General features: G+C 39.4%; 2 protein-coding genes across 2 annotated transcripts in view; both read left to right on the forward strand.

Annotated features, from left to right (window-relative positions):
- Positions 1-15,912, forward strand: part of WDHD1 (WD repeat and HMG-box DNA binding protein 1) — a 68,672-nt gene extending 52,760 nt beyond the window's left edge. The window contains exons 21-25 of the mRNA XM_049767025.1: positions 1,168-1,211; positions 1,571-1,741; positions 2,497-2,627; positions 7,392-7,530; positions 15,712-15,912. Coding sequence (XP_049622982.1) covers positions 1,168-1,211; positions 1,571-1,741; positions 2,497-2,627; positions 7,392-7,530; positions 15,712-15,912 — 686 coding nt within the window. The remainder of the gene's footprint in view (positions 1-1,167; positions 1,212-1,570; positions 1,742-2,496; positions 2,628-7,391; positions 7,531-15,711) is intronic.
- On the forward strand, positions 5,535-5,714 carry LOC125999587 (small integral membrane protein 30-like). The gene has a single exon (XM_049767658.1). The coding sequence runs from the start codon at positions 5,535-5,537 to the stop codon at positions 5,712-5,714; it is 180 nt and encodes a 59-aa protein (XP_049623615.1).
- Positions 15,913-20,310: the final 4,398 nt, after the last annotated feature.

The following is a 20,310-nucleotide window of genomic DNA, read 5'->3' on the forward strand; positions in this document are numbered from 1 at the left end:
CTGTAACAAAAAAAAAATGAAAAAAAAATAGTGGCCAGAGAGGATGTGGGGTAGAGGATTTATTTTTTGTTTGTTTAAATGTGGAGGAAATCAAAGATGCAAAACTGACCTTTATGGGTAAGTTTTCTTGTCAAAGCAAGAAGGCATGAAATTTAGCTAAAATAACATGCCGTTCTTTCATGGGAACAGATAAAGGAAGAGCTGTAAATATTTGGTATGTTGTAGGATGACAAGTTGGGCTAAGTGCCATCTCTAAATAGCTTTTATTTATTTATTTTTGTTTTGTTTTTGGGCCACACTCAGCGGCACTCAGGGTTTCTGGCTCTGAGCTCAGAAATCTCTCCTGGCAGGTTCGGGGACCATACGGGATGCTGGGAATCGAACCTGGGCCCATTCCAGGTCAGCAGCTTGCAAGACAAACACTCTACTGCTCTGCTAGCACTCCGGCCCTAGCTTTTATTTTGTTTCGAAAATTGGAATGTTGTTATTTGTAGTTGTTTTTTTCTTTTCTTTTTTTTTCCCTTGTTTTTGGGCCACACCCATACTAACTGTTGCTCAAGGATCACTCTTGGTAGGACACAGGACCATATGTGATGCTGGGTCAACCAGGCAAGCACCCAACCTGCTCTGTTATTTCTCTAGCACTGGAGTTGTTAAGAGCTTTAAAGATGTAAAGAACAATTACTTTATATGATATAGATTCTAGCTTCTTAAGCTGTAGGTAACAAGCCCATATGGGGGGGTCACATAACTAAATGTGGAGTCATGAAAAATTTAGCAACAGTAAAAGATTTTAAATGTGTGATGATAAAATATTCAAAATCAGATGAATCAATTGTTTTTGGCTTTACTTGTTTGAGTTGTATTATTTAAGCTAAAAGGATAATAAGTGGGAACGTTTCAGAAGCTCTGATATATATAGTCCTGTATTTTACTGCCTAATTGTCACAAATTATAAACCAGTGTTTTTTCTTTTGAAAAATATTGAGATACAGTCTACATGATATTTTTTCTTTTTAATTTTGTGAACTAAAAAAAGGATATGATGTTATTTGGTGACAATAGTTATTCAATAAAATATGGATTGATTTGAATATTCCATCTATTATAGAAGTAAAAGGTAATTTTTCCACCTTTAAGTGAGGGTATTTTTTTTTCTTATGAAAGGTGCAGTTATCTGTAGCAGCCAAGGACGAGTGAACCCCTTCAAGGTAAACTCTTCCCAATGATACTTTCTATTACTTAAATATATTTACATATAGAGAGTTAAGTCTAGAGTACCTGATGGCCTTCCCCAAACTTGGGGGTATTGGCAACTGAAGCAATCTTTATACAGACCATCAATAAAATGAAACAATAGTTTACACTTGAGTTTTGCATAGTTTTGAAGAACGTTTTTCTTGGGGATATGGCATTTGGGGAAACATCTTTCTGTCTCAGTTTAGGGAGTACAATTATATTCAGTTCCAAAGATGAGGCTATAATAAAGATTCACAGAAATTTGAAATTTTCCTTGGGATCATTTCTTATTTAAGCCTGAGATGCTAATAATACTGTTTTTGCTTTTTAGGTATCAGCTAGTCCTAAAGGGCCAGCCACTCCAGTGAATTCAGCACGATCAACTAATATTTTAGACAGTATGAACAAATCATCCAAGAGATCCAATGTATTTAATCGAGACACAAGTACTGAAAAGTCTCCAGTTATCAAGCCTTTAGTTCCAAAACCAAAATCGAAACAGGTACCAGTTTAATCACATGTGCAATAAAAAAAAAAAAATTATCTTATTTCAGTTGTGTTCATGGTTTTAGGTTTAGGACAGAGGACTGCAGTTATTTATAATTGCTTTGTAAGGGCAGTGGTGAGGGATGTTTGTTTTTGTTTATTTTCAATTTACCAGAAAATTCAGATGCAAATCCCTGAGTTTTTTGTTTTTGTTTTCTGGCCACACTTGGTGGTGCTCAGGCTTTACTTCTGGCTCTACACTCAGGATCACTCCTGGTAGGGCTTGAGCGACTATATAGGATTACAGGGATTGAATACCACTTGGCAAGTGTTCTATCACTGTAAACTCCATCCCTGTCTTTTATGTTTTTGTTTTCCATTTTAATATCATGGAACTTGATGTGAAAAGGATTTTTCTTTTTTGCCTTGTGTTGTTGTTTGTTTTGCTTTTCTCTTTTTTCTTTTTTTGGGTCACATCACTATGTTCAGGGTTTACTCCAGGGTATGCACACTCTGGTGGGTTCAGAGGACCAGATGGGGTGTTGGGAGTTAAAGCTGAGTCTACCCATGCTACTAACTCTGTGGTCCCTTTATTTTCATTTGAAAATCTCAAAACTATTTTAACTGCTTAGGGGGTCTGCTTCCCCTCACTCCTCTCCCAATTCTAAATTGTAAATATTTTTTCATGTTTTCCAAAGCTCTCCTATGATTTGAAGTTACTCTATTTGGCTATTTTTCATTATTCATTATTCATTTTGCTTACTTTTTTAGGTATCTGCAGCATCATATTTCCAAAAAAGGACTTTTCAAACTGATAAGACAGAGGAAACAAAGGATGAAAACCCTAAAAATTCATCAGCTGAAATTCCAGTTACTTATTCTCAAAACACTGAAAACGAGAGGTCAGTTCACAGAGAAATTTAGAATTTTGAAGTTTCAATATTCCACTATGTAGCTATCAGGAAAAATGAAGTCATGAATTTTTTCTCTGCATGGATGGACATGGAAACTATTACGCTGTGTGAAATAAGTTAGAAGAAGTGAGATAGACACAGAATAGTCTGATTCATCTATGGGTTTTAAGACATTATTGTAATAATACCCAGAGACAATAGAGATGAGGACTGGAAGTACCGGTCCAGGATATGAAGCTTACTACAAAGAGTAGTGAGTGCAGTTAGAGGAATAACTATACTAACAACTGTCAGGACATGGTAGTAAATAAGACAGACATAGAATGCCTATCTCGAATACAGATGGGATGAGGGAGGACGTAGGGGGGCATTGGTGGTAGAAGGTAGCACTGCTGAAGAGAGGTATTTTTTATAATTGAAACCAACTACTGGGGCTGGAGAGATAGCATGGAAGTAAGGCGTTTGCCTTGCATGTGGAAGGATGGTGGTTCGAATCCCAGCATCCCATATGGTCCCCCAAGCCTGCCAGGAGCAATTTCTGAGCATAGAGCCAGGAGTAACCCCTGAGCACTGCCAGGTGTGACCCAAAAACCAAAATAAATAAATAAATAAAAAGAAACCAACTATTGACATGCTTGTAATCATGGTGCTTAAATAAAGATTTATATTTCATTTAAAAGACAGAAATAGCAATACAAAAATATGCCACTCTGTTATTGTTATTATAAATAATGTGTTGGTATTGTAATTGGTTATATCGAACACTTTAACTGAAGAACATCACCAATATTTATTAATATCTGTTATTAAGGTATGCTTCGGTAAATTGTATGTTTTATTTTATTTTTATTTTGGTTTTTGGGTCACACCCAGCAGCACTCGGGTTACTCCTGGTTCTATGCTCAGAAATCGCTTCTGGCAGGCTCAGGGTACCCTATGGGATGCCGGGATTTGAACCACCATCCTTCTGCATGTAAGGCAAATGCCTTACCTCCATTCTATCTCTCCGGTGCCAAATTGTATATTTTAAGTTATAGATAGCATTTTATTAGATACTATAGTTTATAATTAGCTTAAGTTTTATTAATTTTTTAACTTTATTTAGGCACTGGTTTGCAAAGTTGTTTATAACATACTTGTTTCAGGCATTTAGTGTTCTGGCACCACTTCCACCACCAGTGTGACCTCCACCATTGTCCCCAGTTTCCCACCTCCTCCCTAAGCATGCCTCCTTGAAAGGCACAAAATAATTTATATTGCTTGCTACCACAAATTAGTAAGTGATGAAATTATCAAAAAATACCATTATTGGGGCTGGAGCAGTGGTGCAAGTGGTAGGGCATTCGCCTTGCAAGCACTAACCTAGAACAGACTGTGGTTTGAGCCTCTGGCATCCCATATGGTCCCCCAAGGCAGGAGTAATTTCTGAGCACATAGCCAGGAGTAACCCCTGAGCATCACTGGATATAGCCCAAAAAGCAAAAAAAAAAAAAACAACCATTATCATTAAATAAAGTTTTTGAAAACTGTTATATTTCACAATGGGGTTTTTAAAGTCTTCCCTGAGTATTTACTGAGTTGTATGTTGTGAGTTGAGTCTTCTGTTTTACTGTTTTTTTTTTTTATTGAGCTTTGTTGATCAATGCTACTTTCCCATATTAATTTGCTGTATTTCTACTGGACTATGAGTATTGTGGAATTTATAGGTGTTGCATCGTCATGTGTTGCAGGGATCTTTAGAACTGGGATAATTCTCAGCCTGCCCCTCTTTTGATGGGGCCCCAGAGTTTTCAGCATGAAGACTGTTATACATATGTACTACTTGGCATCTTCTGAGATTAGTCATGAAACATTGAGGCTGAGCCTTTTACTTGGCAGCTGTGGGGGTTTCTTGCGGGATGAAGGTTTGGATTTCGGGTCATACCCAACTGTGCTCAGGGATTACTCCTGGAAGGTTTGGGAACAATGTGGGATACTGTATTTGGCTGCTTGCAAGGTACACCTCCTACCCTTTATACTATTACTCAGGCCACTAAGTTTCATTTTTTTAATCTATATAATGTGACTTTGCTTTGATTTTAAGTAGATGATACAGCTACATGGGAGAAGTACAGTTGAAAGTACAAAAAGATGTACTCCTCAAAATGTCATAAAGACTTCAGAACAAGTATCTTATTTTTTAAAATACTCCCAGCTGTGCCCAGGGTTACTCCTGACTGTGCTCAGAGATCTCTTCTGGTGGGGCTTGGAGTATGTCTGGGAATTGAACCAAATGGGTGAGTCAATTAAGTACTTGGGGCCCTCCTCAACTGTACCCAGATAATGTGGTTCCCAGAGATGAAGTCAGTATTGGAAGCATACAAGTCAGCACTTAAATCCCTAGACTATCTCTTTAGACCTAGGGTCTATTTACTTTTTTTTTTAAATTAATTTACTTTTTTTGGTATGTACAACAGGAAGAGATTATTTAGACTTAGTAGTTATGAATCACAGAAGTCTTATGACACACATTAGAATGAATCATGAAAATTAAAAGTGGGGCTGGAGAGATAGTACAGTAAATCAGGGTCTTGCCTTGCTGGTGAATGACCGAATTTGATCCCCAGCACCCTGTATGGCCTCCCAGACCCCTCCAGGAGTGATCATAGAATGTGGAAAATGAACCACTAAGCACAGCCTAGTATAGCTCCCCCTCAAAAATGTACTTCTGAAAAAAAGTAAATTTTTGATCTTGATAATGGCCGCTTCCTGGAAGGCGCTGCTTCGTGGAACCTCTTAGATTCAATATTCTAAACTAAAGGAGCTGGGTAATTTAAGTCAGGAATTACCGGTGCACCACTTCTCTGAAAGCATCAGCTCTCAAGAATAAGAGGACAAACAGCTCCAGAGCTCATCATGACCTCAGTTTCCATACTGAGTTTCATAGTCTTCATGTCAATGTTTTCTGCGCTCCCCGTCTTTGAAGCAGCGGAAGCTGGAGATGCACTCGCCTTCTTGCTGGGTGTTGTCCTCAGCATTACAGGCACATGTGCCTGTTTGGGAGTTTATGCTCGGAAGAAAAATGGACAAATATGACTGAATCAAACCTTGTTCTAAAAACCTTTGTGCTCTTAAGGTTAAAAGTGAGCTTCAGTACCCCAAAGTTCCCAAGAAACAGTAAATAGGGTAGTTTGACCAAATGAGAACAAATTGTTGCCTATTAAACGGACAGGGAATTTTTTCCCCATAACTCATAAAGCATTGGTAAAATACAGCCTGTAATTTGCTAGTTAGAAGGAAGGTAAATTACTGAATTTTACATAAGTAATCTTAGTTTCAGAATCTCAGAGCAAATAAAATAAAAAGAATATTTGCCCAGATTCCTAGAAAACAATCACTTTTCTCTTTAAATCACTGCCTCTGCATTGTTGGAGTCTTTTCTCCATAATTTTATTAAATGTTTGCTTTGTTATCTTCCTAGTTAAGTATTATATTTAGATATCAAATACATTTGGTGAAAAATTTAAAGTTGCTTAAATACTTGGAGGGAGGGGGTAAGTTTAGAAAAATGTATTCAGTGTATCTAACAATGAAGTGGAAAAATGATCTGTTTAAACATTTATATTGACATTGAAAGAAGAAATTTAATGTTAGGGGAAACAAACAAACTTTTATTAACTAGTATCCTCATGGTGAGAAATATAATATTAAAAATATAAACTGATTATGTTGTATGTACTTTTTTTTTTTTTTGGTTTTTTGGGTCACACCCGGCAGCACTCAGGGTTATTCCTGGCTCTATACTCAGAAATTGCTCCTGGCAGGCTCAGGAGACCATATGGAATGCCGGGATTCGAACCACCATCCTTCCACATGCAAGGCAAGCGCACTACCTCCATGCTATCTCTCCGGCCCCCAAAAAGTAAAATTTTTAATAAAGAATATTAGCCATAGAGCCAGAGAGATAGCATGGAGGTAAGGCATTTGCCTTGCATGCTCAGTCGTTTGAATCTCGGCATCCAATAAGGTCCCCCAAGCCTGCCAGGAGCGCTTTCTGAGTATAGAGCCAGGAATAACTCCTGAGCGCTGCTGGGTGTGGCCCCCCCCCCCCAAAAAAAAATATTAGCCACACATAAGAAATTACTGTGCTCTTAGAGAATGAATTTTTATAGTGATAAAGATAACTTGGAAGTTGCATTTCTTCTTGTTTCTGTTTGTGATTAAGTATGATTTTCAAAGCATTGTGATCTGAGAGGGTAGTTGATAAGATTTTTTTTTTCTTTTATGAAGTTATATTTTGCGACCCAGCATCTTTGAGAATGTTTCATGCATACTGGAAAAGAATGTGGACTCAACTTTTGGGGTATGAAGAGTCCTATTTAAATCTGTTAGGTCATCTCTTCCTTTTCTTTTTTTTTTAAGGCCAGTTTTTTCCATGTTGATTTTCTGCCTAATTAATGTATCCAGTAGTGATAAAAAGTCTCCAGCTACTAATGTGTTGCTGTCAGTATCTTCCTTAATGTTTGTTAGCAGTTGATGGCTCATCATTAGGTACATAACTGTTTAATAGTATGAGTTCTTCTTGTTTATTATTTTCATTGTTACCAGGCAGTTCTAAGTATTATGTAATATGAATATTGTCAAATTTAATTAATCTTGTCTCTGAGTTTATGTCATTATGCAACATCTAATGGTTAATTACAAACATGAAAAATTGTAAAGCATTATAAACTGTCTTAAAAAGAGTTGTTTTTCATACAATTTCTATTTTAGGCCAAAAACTGGGTTCCAGATGTGGCTGGAAGAAAACAGAAGTAATATTTTGTCTGACAATCCAGACTTTTCAGATGAAGCAGACATAATAAAAGAAGGAATGACTAGATTTAGAGTATTAACAGCAGAAGAAAGGAAGGTAAGAATGATTGTGCTAGAATGGAGGTCTGAGTTCTCAGGTTTAAAAAATGGTAATAGCGGGAAAAAAAATGGTAATAGCGAGTGTCTTTTTTTTTTTTTGGAAATTTAAGGCATTCCACTTTGCATATGTGCATATGTAGCCATTATTATTAAGCACTGATGGTTAAATTTTTGGGCAGATACTGTTTAAAATTACTAAATAAAATTTTATTTAAAATTTAAATTACGGGTTTTTTGTGCAATAAATTTAGGGTTTCTGTAAGGAGTTTTTGTTGTTGGTCTGGTTTTTGATTTGGGGCAACGGCCAGTTGTGCCTGGGGCTTACTCCTGCTCAATTACTTGTAGTGGAGGATAAACCCAGGTGACTGCAAGCAAAGTAAGAGCTTGACCTATTGTATTATCTCTCTAACCCCAACAGTATTTCTTTTGTATTTGTTTTTGGGTAGTGATAACCTGGCTATACTCAAACTTATTACTAGACTCTAAGGAGTCATTCCTGGTGATAACTGGGGGATCTTATGTGGGTCAACAAGGGTTGAACCTATGTCAATTGCATGAATGGCAAGTGCCCCATCTGCTGTGCTGTATCTCTGATCCCCTATTGTGTTTGTTTGTTTTTGTTTTGGGACCACATCTAGCTTGCTCAAGAGTTACACTTGGCTCTGAGCTCAGAAAATGATTCCTGGTGATACTCCGGGGATCATATGGGATGCTGGGAATTCAAACATGGTTAGGCCACATGCAAGCAAATGCTCTACCCACTGTACTATCACTCTTACCCACACTGACCCCAAATTTGAAAAAATTCTATCATATACACAATGGATACTAAATAAAAATACTGGTTTTGGGTGTTCTTTTTAAAGCTATAATTTTCTTTAATTAATTGACGTTTGTTGAGACATCAGTTTGCATATGATTGACCTATAACTGCATGGCTATTACAGCAGACTCTTCACTAGTGTGTCAGTATTTACCATTGTCACACAGTCCCTGTTTTCTTCCTCCGACTTAAATGTAGGTTTTTGGTTCCAGCCAGTCACGTGGAAATTAAAACAGGTGGTGTACTCCTTTTGCTTTTTCAGTAAATTTCTGTCCTGAGACCAAAGACTAGCTTGTAGTTTTTATTTCAAGAGAAAGGAATGTGTGTGGTATATCACTTGAAATTCACTTTCCCAGGGATGGCACTGAGGTTTCTAGTGGCATAGATACTTTCCTTGATTAACAGGGTTATATGAATAGAAGCATTAGAAGTTGAGGAAGCTAGAAACTGGTTTGACCACCTCTAGCCTGATAGAAAATCCTATTAGTAAACTTATGTTTTCTTTTCTTTTTCTTTTTTTTTGGTTTTTGGTTTGGTTTTTGGGTCACACCCGGCAGCGTTCAGGGGTTACTCCTGGCTCTATGCTCAGAAATCGCTCCTGGCAGGCACGGCGGACCATATGGGATGCCGGGATTTGAACCACTGTCCTTCTGTGTCTAAGGCAAACGCCTTGCCACTGTGTTATCTCTCCGGCTCCCAAACTTATGTTTTCTTTTTATTTATTTAAATACCATGGTTACAAGGTTATTCATAGTACAGTTTTTCTATAGATAAAGTTGTTTATGATTGAGTTACAGTCATACATTGTACAGCAACCTTTACCAGTCCACATTTCCTGCTATCAGTGTCCCCAGTTTCTTTCAACCTCCCTGTGACCTCTTCCCTTCCAACCCCCACCTGTCTCTGGGGCAGATATTTTACTTCTCTCTCTCTCTCACTCTCTCTCACTTTCTTGCTCGATAGCTCTCGTGCTTGCTCTGTCTTCCTTTTTTGACACTGTTTTGTACTACTGTTAATGAAGGGGGCCATGCATGTCACTTTATCCCCTTTCATCCAGTTCTTATCCAGAGTGATCAGTTTCAGCTATCTCTGTCATAGTAGTCCCTCTCTACTTTAACTGTACTCTCTGCTCTTTGTGGCAAGCTTCCTACCATGGACTAATCCTCTTAATCTTCATCTCTATTGTCTCTGGATATCATCCCTCACTTATTTTTCTTTTCTTTTTTTTTTTTTTTTTGTGGTTTTTGGGTCACACCCGGCAGTGCTCAGGGGTTACTCCTGGCTCCATGCTCAGAAATTGCTCCTGGCAGGCACGGGGGACCATATGGGACGCTGGGATTCGAACCGATGACCTCTTGCATGAAAGGCAAACGCCTTACCTCCATGCTATCTCTCCAGCCCCTCACTTATTTTTCTTCTATCCCACAGGTGAGTGAGATTATTCTGTGTCTATCTCTCTGACTCGTTTCATTCAGCATAATAATCTTCATGGCCATCCATGTATAGCAAATTTCTTTACTTCATTTTTCCTGATGACTGCATAGTATTCCATTGTGTAAATGTTTCAGTTTCTTTAGCCATTCATCTATTGTTGGGCACTTACGTTGCTTCCAGATTTTGGCTATATTGTAAGTAGTGTTGTAATGAACATAGGAGTACAAAGAGGCTATTCTTTGGGGTGGGGGTTGTTTGTTTGTTTTTGGGTCCCACCCAGCAGTGCTCAGGTGTTACTCCTGGCTTTGCACTCAGAAACTGCTCTCCTGTCCTGCTTGGGGAACCTTATGGGGTGCTGAGATTCAAACCACATTTCATCCTGGGTCAGCTGTGTGCCAAGCAAACACCCTACCGCTGTGCTATCTCTCTGGCCCCAGTTTTGTTTTGTTTTTTTGTTTGTTTTTTGGGCCACACCCGTTTGATGCTCTGGGGTTACTCCTGGCTATGCTCTCAGAAATCGCTCCTGGCTTGAGGGGACCATATGGGACGCTGGAGGATTGAACTGCGGTCCATCCTATGCTAGCGCTTGCAAGGCAGACACCTTACCTCTAGCGCCACCTTCCCAGCCCCTCAGTTTTGTTTTTTAATGACATTTTTGAGACCAGGGGCTGGAGAGATGGCATGGAGGTAGGGCATTTGCCTTGCATGCAGAAGGACGGTGGTTTGAATCCTGCATCCCATATGGTCCGTCCGTCATCGTCGTCGTCCCCCCTCCTCCCCCCCCCCCCCCGCAGCCTGCCAGGAACAATTTCTGAGCGTAGAGCCAGGAATAACCTCTGAGCACTGCTAGGTGTGACCAAAACAAAACAAAAAAAAATTTTTTGAGACCAGAGACATAGTACATAGTACAGTGGCTAAGGCCCTTGCTTTGAACGTGTCCAGCTAGGGTTCAATCCATGGTACCTTATGTGGTCCCCTGAGCCTGCCAGCTGACCAGCAGTAACCCCTGAGCATTGTCAGGTCTGATCCAAAAACAATGACAGATAGAAAATTCTTCTATTATTTGTTTTACATAATTCTTTTTTTTTTTCTTTTTCTTTTTTTTTTTTCTTAACACCACCCATCACCAGTGCAACATTCCCATCACCAATGTCCCAAGTCTCCCTCCTCCCCACCCGACCCCCGCCTGTACTCTAAACAGGTTCTCAATTTCCCTCATACATTCTCATTATTAGGACAGTTCAAAATGTAGTTATTTATCCAACTAAACTCATCACTCTTTGTGATGAGCTTCCTGAGGTGAGCTGGAACTTCCAGCTCTTTTCTCTTTTGTGTCTGCTGTACATATCCCTTGATTAATACAAAATGTCCATCTTTGTCCCTTACAACTTTCCTAAGTATAAAGTTTGCATCATCTGATATTAATATGGCCACTCCTGCTTTTTTTTGGGTGTTGTTTGCTTGGATGATTTTCCTCCAGCCTTTTATTTTGAGTCTATGTTTGTTCTGACTATTCAGGTGCGTTTCTTGTAGGCAGCAGAAGGTTGGATTGAGTTTTTTGATCCATTTAGCCACTCTGTGTCTCTTAACTGGTGCATTTAGTCCATTGACATTGAGAGAAAGAATTGTCCTGGGAGTTAGTGCCATCTTTATATTAAAGTTTGGTGTGTCTGTTGGTAAGCCTTGTCTTAAAGTATGCCGTTCAGTTTTTCTTTTAAGAATGGTTTTGAGTCTGTGAAGTTTTTGAGCTGTTGTTTGTCTGTGAAACTATGTATTGTTCCTTCAAACCTGAAAGTGAGTTTTGCTGGGTGCAGTATTCTAGGCGAAGCATTTATTTCATTGAGTTTTGTCACTATGTCCCACCACTGCCTTCTGGCCTTGAGTGTTTCTGGTGACAGGTCTGCAGTAAATCTCAAGGATGTTCCCTTGAATGTAATTTCTCTTTTCGATCTTGCTGCTTTCAGAATTCTGTCTCTATCTATGGGATTCGTCATTGTGACTAGGATGTGTCTTGGGGTGTTTTTTCTGGGGTCTCTTTTAGTTGGCACTCTTCGGGCATGCAGGATTTGATCACATGTATTCATTATCTCTGGTAGTTTCTCTTTAATGATGTTCTTGACTGTTGATTCTTCCTGGAGATTTTCTTCCTGAGTCTCTGGGACTCCAATGATTCTTAAGTTGTTTCTGTTGAGCTTATCATAGACTTCTATTTTCATCTGTTCCCATTCTTTGAGTAATTTTTCCATTGTTTGATCATTTGCTTTGAGGCTTTTTTCCAATTTCTTCTGCTGTATGTAATTGTTATGTATCTCATCTTCCAGTGTACTGATTCTATCCTCAGCTGCTGTTAACCTGTGGGAAATCTCAAACATGTTTTTCTTCAATTCATCTACTGAGTTTCTCAGACCTGTTATTTGATCTGAAATTTCTGTTTGGAGTTTTCTCATTTCTATCTTCATATTCTCCTGATTCTTTTTAGTTTTCTCTTCTATACTTTGTTTGAGTTCTTTGAACATGTTCCATATTGCAACTCTAAACTCCTTATCTGAGAGACTGACTAGGTGGTTGGTCATGTTCAAGTCATCAGAGTTGCCATCTTCATTCTCTATGTCTGGCACTGGCCCGTGTTGTTTCCCCATTGTCACACTAGTACTGCGTGTTTTTCTACGTGTTGTGATTGTATTCATCGGCTAAATGCTGTGCACCGTCACGAAGGGGAGCGGAGCAACCGTGCTCCTCTGGCTTCTCCCTTTCTGGGTGTGTCGACTCACCTCCACGGAAGGCTCACGGGAAGGCAGGCTGGCAGATGGGCCGCACCCAGGATGAAATCAGGCCAAAAATGCAGGACAGCAGAGTAGAGAGGCAGAAGTGTGCTGGCATCTGAGATCCAGCAAAGTTCAGTGGCTCCTCCCTTTCTGGGCGTGTCGACTCACCTCCACGGAAGGCTCACGGGAAGGCAGACTCCCCGGAAAGCTCACAGGAAGGCAGGCTGGCTGATGAGCCGCACCAAGGGTGAAATCAGGCCGAAAATGCAGGACAGCAGAGTAGAGAGGCAGAAGGGTGCTGGCATCTGAGATCCAGCGAAGTTCAGTGGCCTGTTTTACATAATTCTAATTAATGAAATTAAATATGCTGGCGCCTGAATGAAAAGGCCTTAATGGCAAATTGTGATTGTTTTTTGAATATTTAAAATTGGATAAGTATATTTACTGCCAGGAGCAATTTCTGAGCGTAGAGCCAGGAGTAACCCGCGTGCTGCCGGGTGTGACCCAAAAACAAAAACAAAAAACAACAAATGCCTGGTTGGATAGGAACATTGTAGTTTAAAAAAAAAAAAAAAGGACTGGGGCCGGAGAGATAGCATGGAGGTAAGGTGATTGCCTTTCATGCAGAAGGTCATCAGTTCGAATCCCAGAATCCCATATGGTCCCCCAGACCTGCCAGGAGCGATTTCTGAGCATAGAGCCAGGAGTAACCTCTGAGCAATGCCGGGTGTGACCCAAAAACCAAAAACAAAAAAAAAAGGTTGATTTGCAATAAAGGCATTTACTAGATAGAATTAATGAAATCATTTATCATTTTAAATATAGTTCTCTACTACATTTCTCTGGAACCTCACAGATATAGAAAAATTGGGAATATTTTCAATATATTAGTTCATTCAATACAAATTTTATTTATTTATTTTTTTTGGTTTGTTTTTTGTTTGTTTGTTTTTGGGCCACACCCGTTTGATGCTCAGGGGTTACTCCTGGCTAAGCGCTCAGAAATTGCCCCTGGCTTGGGGGGACCATATGGGACGCGGTCCTTCCTTGGCTAGTGCTTGCAAGGCAGACACCTTACCTCTAGCGCCACCTTCCCGGCCCCTCAATACAAATTTTAAAATCTACAAAAACTAATGATTTTATCTTTGGTTAGGAGTGCCATAAAATATTGCTTACACATTTATATCATGCATGATAATTGTAAGGATTGTTATTTGCCATACTATGAATATTGTATTTAATTGTACAGTTGCACATAACATAATTACACTAAAAAAAATTTTTTTTTTTTTTTTTGGTTTTTGGGTCATACCCGGGTGGTGCTCAAGGGTTACCCCTGGCTCTGTGCTCAGAAATCGCTCCTGGCAGGCACAGGGGACCATAAGGGATGCTGGGATTCGAGCCACTGTCTGTCCTGAATTGGCTACATGCAAGGCAAATAAATGTCCTACTGCGGTGCTATCTCTTGGCCCTAAAAAATTTTTTTTAAACTTTATTTTTTGATTGATTAATTGATTGATTGGTTGTTGGGCCACACCCAGCTCAGGGGTTACTCCTGGCTCTGCACTCAGAAGTCGCCCCTGGCAGGCTGGGGAATCATATGGGAATCGAACTGGGTCTCTCCGAGTCTGCCACATGCAAGGCAAATGCCCTACTGCTGTGCTATCTCTGGCGCAATAAAAAAATTTTTTTTTGTTTTTTGTTTTGGGGCCACACCTGGTGACACTCAGGGGTTACTCCTGGCTATGCGCTCAGAAATTGTTCCTGGCTTGGGGGAACATATAGGACACTGGGGAGTGAGCCCAGGTCCGTCCTTGGTCAGCCACGTGCAAGGCAAACACCCTACTACTGTGCTATTGCTCTGGCCCCTAAAAAATATTTTAAGGGAAGAGCTAAACATTTATTTAAAACTGTTTGTTTTTTTTTTTTTTTTTTTTGGTTTTTTTTTTTTTTGGTTTTTGGGCCACACCTGGCAGTGCTCAGGGGTTACTCCTGGCTGTCTGCTCAGAAATAGCTCCTGGCAGGCACGGGGGACCATATGGGACACTGGGATTCGAACCAACCACCTTTGGTCCTGGATCGGCTGCTTGCAAGGCAAAGCCATTGTGCTATCTCTCCGGGCCCTATTTAAAACTGTTAATGTGAGAAATTTGTTACTGGAAAAATGCTTTCTTGTAGTAAACAAATGGGAAAGAAAATAAAATAGGAAGAGGAAATCTTTTTTTTTGGGGGGGGGGCCACACCCGGCAGTGCTCAGGGGTTACTCCTGGCTGTCTGCTCAGAAAGAGCTCCTGGCAGGCACGGGGGACCATATGGGACACAGGGATTCGAACCAACCACCTTTGGTCCTGGATCGGCTGCTTGCAAGACAAACGCCGCTGTGCTATCTCTCCGGGACCGGAAGAGGAAATCTTTTATAGATTAAAAATGAAATTTACAGATAGAACAAGTAAGCTTTGGTTCTTGCTGAGTGAATAGAAGTTAGTCCCTACAAAATATTGACATATGTAACATTTCTCAAATGACAGAATGACAGTGATAAATAGCAGAGTGCCAGGAGGTGGGGCCTGGATGAGAAAGTTGGTGGCATGAGGAGCCCTGTGGTTATATGGTTTTTGTTTTTATTTTGGCCATACATGGAAGTACTCAGGACTTACTCCCAACTATTTACTCAGAGATCACTCCTGACAGTGCCCACTGGATCTTATGGGATGCAGCCCATGGATTCCTATGGGATCCAGCCAGGTTGCCTGTGCAAGGGAAGTTCCATATCCTCTATTATTTCTCTAATCTCTGCTCTGTGTCTTGAATGGTGATAAATACACATACTTCAATTGAATCAAATACAATCAGACCAGTTGATGTAAGACGGGATTGTGTTGATGTTAATATCCTAGTTGTGTTGTGACAGTACAGATTTGCTATATGATAAAGTTGGGGAGTTCAGGGCACACAAATTGCTTTGTGTAAATAAGTGCTTATGAACTGGTGTTTTTTTCTTAATACATGTTCATGCATAGACCATGTATTTTGCTCTTAATATGATTAAATATAGAATTTGAATTAAAGTATTACAGGATTGAATGGGAAAGAAATAAATGATTTCCTTCCTATTTGTTTTTTTCCCTAATATTTTTCTCCAATATTTTTTATAAAGGCATGGACTACTAAGGCCAAAGGAGAAACTGCAAATGATGGAACCGAAGCAAAGAAGCGAAAACGAATGGTTAATGCAAGTCATGAAACTGAAAATCAGGAAGAAAAAGAAAAGGAGAATCTGAATTTACCTAAAAAGCAAAAACCATTAGATCTTTCAGCAAATCAGAAACTGTCAGCTTTTGCCTTTAAGCAGGAATAGAGGAAGAAAATGAGTTTAGGAAAATGATAGTGATCTCTTTTTGCTGTTGTTGTTGTTTTTTGTTTTGTTTTTTGGGGGGCCACACCCGTTTGATGCTCAGGGGTTACTCCTGGCTAAGCGCTCAGAAATTGCCCCTGACTTGGGGGACCATATGGGACGCCAGAGGATCAAACCTCGATCCTTCCTTGGCTAGCGCTTGCAAGGCAGACACCTTACCTCTAGCGCCACCTCACCGGCCCGATAGTGATCTTTTTTATTATTAAAACTATCTTTGGATATGGTAGATTTTTTTAAAAATGGTTTTATGGCCATACATTATAGTGTTCAGGAACCATCCAGCTCTCTGCTTAGAGGTTACTCCTGGCTCTGTGCTCAGAAATCACTCCTGGCAGGCATGGGAGGCTATATGGGGATGCCAGGATTCAAACCACCGTCTGTCCTGGATCAGCTGCATGCAAGACAAACACCCTACTCTTGTGCTATCTCTCCTGCCCCATATTTTTAGAATAATCTTAAGGCAACTATTTGTTTCTCTAAGATACTAAATATATTGGTATAGGTGACAGCATGTGAAAAACTACCATCACTGCAGATTGTTTTATCCCTAAAATAGAACACCATTTAAATTCAGGTCATTAAATAATAATAATAATAATAAATAAATAAATTCAGGTCACTAACTTTAGGTTACTGTCCTACTCAGTATGACTATTATCATCAGAGTTAAGGGCTCACAACCTCTGGAGATTGAGTCGCCTCCTATGTGGTCATTTGCTCTGTCGTGTACTGGAAAGTATTGTCTGTTTATAGTAGACTTTTCAAGTCCTGTCTAAACTACATCTTGGGGACTTTGTTTTAAATAGGGGCTCTAAAAATGTAAATAATTTTGTAGATGAAACTTGTGTTTGAAATGTATAAATGACTTTCAATTATCTATTTGTATAGCCAGTTTTATTAAATAAAACTTCTAAACATTTTTATACTAAGTTTGATATTATATTTTCATGAATTAAACAGTAACCTGGAAGATACATATTGTTGCCATAATTTTCTTTGCTACATATTGCACATAAAAGATTTGAAAGTAGAGTTTTGATAGCATTGTAGCCTGTTAAAGAATATGTTCTTGGTAAAATATTCTGCTTATTAGCTTCAACACTACTTTACTGATCAAGTCTTTGAAGTCTTGAGAAAAGAATAGCTAAAGACTTAGGGAAAGTATTTTACTCCCTTTTTTTGTCTCAAATAAAAAAATTGAAGTACATATTTTATACATTTTATATTATTTTCTAGGCAGAGTTTAATAAGGAAAAATGTAGAAGTTAGAAAGGGAAGCATGGGCCCGGAGAGATAGCACAATGGCTTTTGCCTTGCAAGCAGCCGATCCAGGACCAAAGGTGGTTGGTTCGAATCCCAGTGTCCTATATGGTCCCCCGTGCCTGCCAGGAGCTCTTTCTGAGCAGACAGCCAGGAGTAACCCCTGAGCACTGCCAGGTGTGGCCCAAAAACCAAAAATAAAAAAAAAAAAAGAAAGGGAAGCATAACAGAAAGTAGATTAGGTATCTTTGAATTGAGGATAGTCTCAGAGGTTGGAAGAAACAAAGTCACATTGAAAATTCAGACATACAGAAGCCATAGTAATTTCTTATTGCAGAATGATTATTATTAAGAAATAATATTAAGAATATTATATAAATATATTTGTAAATATATATTATATAATATACAAATATATTAATTTTATAAATTTATACAATATATAAGAATATATATTAAGAAATAATATTTACTGATTTCTTAGTTAATATTTCATATTTAGAAACTTGTATTTTGTTTTGTTTTGAAGCCAAACATGCTATGCCTGGTGGCTACTCTCAGCTTAGTGCTAGGGGCTCGAGGGTGGTGTTCAGATGGGACCAGGCTGGACCAGGAGCAAACTCAGCCCGTATACCTGCAAACAAGTGCTCAGCCCCTGTGTCATATCCTTGGTGCAAGAGGAACCTTGGCGCAAGGATGGAGGGGTACATACTGCTCTTCTTAGGGCTTAATCCTAGTTCTGCTCAGGGATCACTCCTGGTGTTGTTTGGGACCAGATACAGTGCCAGGTATCAAACTGGTGTTGGCCATGTGCAAGGCAAGCACTTTGACCCTTGTGCTTTATCTCTGGCCCCAAGGACATGTTTTAGAGCCAGGCTATTTGGGTTTGAAAATGCAGCACAATACCTACTAAAGTTAAAGTTTATCTGTAAAGTTAAAATAATATCTACTACACAGAGATTTTTTTGGGTTTTTTTTTTGGGGGGGGGGCATACCTGGCAGAGCTCAGCTTACTCCTGGCTTTGTATAGGGATTACTCTTAGTGGGCTCAGGGAACCATATGGGGTGCCAGGGATTGAACCCATGTTAGCTGTGTGCAAGTCAAATGCCCTAACCATTATAAGTACTATCGCTTTGACCCCCTACATAGGATTTTTTTTCTTCAGTTTAGTATCAGTAATTCTGCAATGATTTTAAGTACTGGAAATAATTTTTTGTGAGACTGAAAGCAACTTAGGATATACTACTGAATGCAGACTCCCTTCCTAAAATCCGTGCACTGGGCACCTGGCCAGCTCCCATACCACTACCAAGACCATGTAACCATTGTTTATATTTGCAGCCTTACATATCCACAGTCTTTGGACTTTCCTCTTCCTATTGATGTAGACTGACAGTTCTGTCTGGCCACCACCAGACAAAACCCTCAATGAGTCCTCCATGTTTTCAATATTGGTTAATCTGTTGGCAAGGCATTTCAGCTCTGTGTTGTCTCATCACTTCTTAATACAGTAAAGAATGAATAATAACATAACTCAATCCTCTTTAGGCTTTCCTCTTGTGTGTCCCCTGTGTTATACATAGGTGTGCAAATCAAATTCATGTACCAAGAAACCTGGAATTATATTGATGGAATGATTAAAATAGTGTGTATAATACATGAACTGGATCTTGAGAGGCTTAGATTTTATTTTGCTTCTTCCACTATAGCTTTATGACTGGGAGCTCATGAATTTTTCTGATTCTGTTCCATATGGTCATTGTAATGAAGATGACAGTGTATTTTGGCTCTGAACTTCCCAAAGATCCTGCATAAGCTGTGCCCAGATGAGTAACTCAGTCTCACTGGTTACCTTCCTACACCACAGTTGCACTGCAAGTTCACCACCACACCAAAGATTCAGGAGTCTAATTTTGGATACTTGGAATTTGGACCGAGAATCGGCTAAACTGAGTAACTGAACTGCTTTGTCAGTAGACACTCATGACTATCACAGGGAAAGGAAAGAGTTTGGAGAAGTGGAGAAATGATCAAGCAGTGGGAACCAATATAATTAGAAAAGGGGATATGAGAATAAAACTCAAAATTCATCTTGTCCACATGATCACAGATGCTTTTTGTGGTTCTGATAACAAAGACTCAGAGAAAGAAAGATGACAAGTTAATTCATTCTCAAAGGATAGTATGGAACAAATTAGTGGCAGAGAATGTTTGCCCTGAGTTCAAACCTGACCACGTAGTAATCCACAGCTGGAATGAAATTGGTGTTTTATCTAGAAAGGGAGGAGTCTTAATATGGTTTTATATGATAAAGACTTGGTTATGTCATTTCTCCTTCAAATGAAATGATAGGGCAGATGACTAAAAAATAGCTAGGCATCTTTAGTGGGAAGAGTTCAAACTCAGCAAATAAAATGAAACAGCCCAAATATAAAATGAAAAATTGTTCATGAACGTCTGGTACATGGATAGAACTGAAAGGCATTTTAATAACTTAAGTCAGAGATAGAACAAATACCATTACAGAACCATAGAACATATAGAACATGAATAATCTTATTTCTGTCTTTCTACAAATTGAGAAAAAAGGAAAAAGAAAGTGGATAGGATCAGGGGCCAAGTGGTCTCAGGAACATTGAGTGGGGGGGAAAAATGATCAGACCTAAATACTTAAACCAAAGCCAATGACAATAGAATCAAGACTCACAAACTCCAACAAACTATACACAAAAGGGAGCTGTTAGACTAGCAGTTGAGGGGGCTAAGGGTGGAGGTATGGGAGCCATTCTGGGAACTATGGCGGAGGGAGGTCAACACTGGTGGGGAGAAAGGCCCTAATTCACTGTCACTATGTACCTGAAATACAACTGTAAAAGACTTGTAATTCACATTGGTCTCATTAAAAATAAAAAAAAAAAAAAACAAACAAAAATTCAAATACCAGGGGCCAGAGCTGTGGCACAAGCGGTAGGCCGTATGCCTTGAACGCGGCAACTGTAGGACACCCTGGTTCTATCCCCCAGTGTCCCATATGGTTCCCCAAGCCAGGAGCAACTTCTGAGCACATAACCAGGAGTAAC

This window comes from Suncus etruscus, chromosome 2 (assembly GCF_024139225.1).
Source record: "Suncus etruscus isolate mSunEtr1 chromosome 2, mSunEtr1.pri.cur, whole genome shotgun sequence".
Classification (NCBI taxonomy): domain Eukaryota; kingdom Metazoa; phylum Chordata; class Mammalia; order Eulipotyphla; family Soricidae; genus Suncus; species Suncus etruscus.

Coding starts and splice junctions, on each gene's coding strand:
- LOC125999587 (XM_049767658.1), top strand. CDS start 5,535: ATGACCTCAGTTTCCATACTGAGTTTCATAGTCTTCATGTCAATGTTT.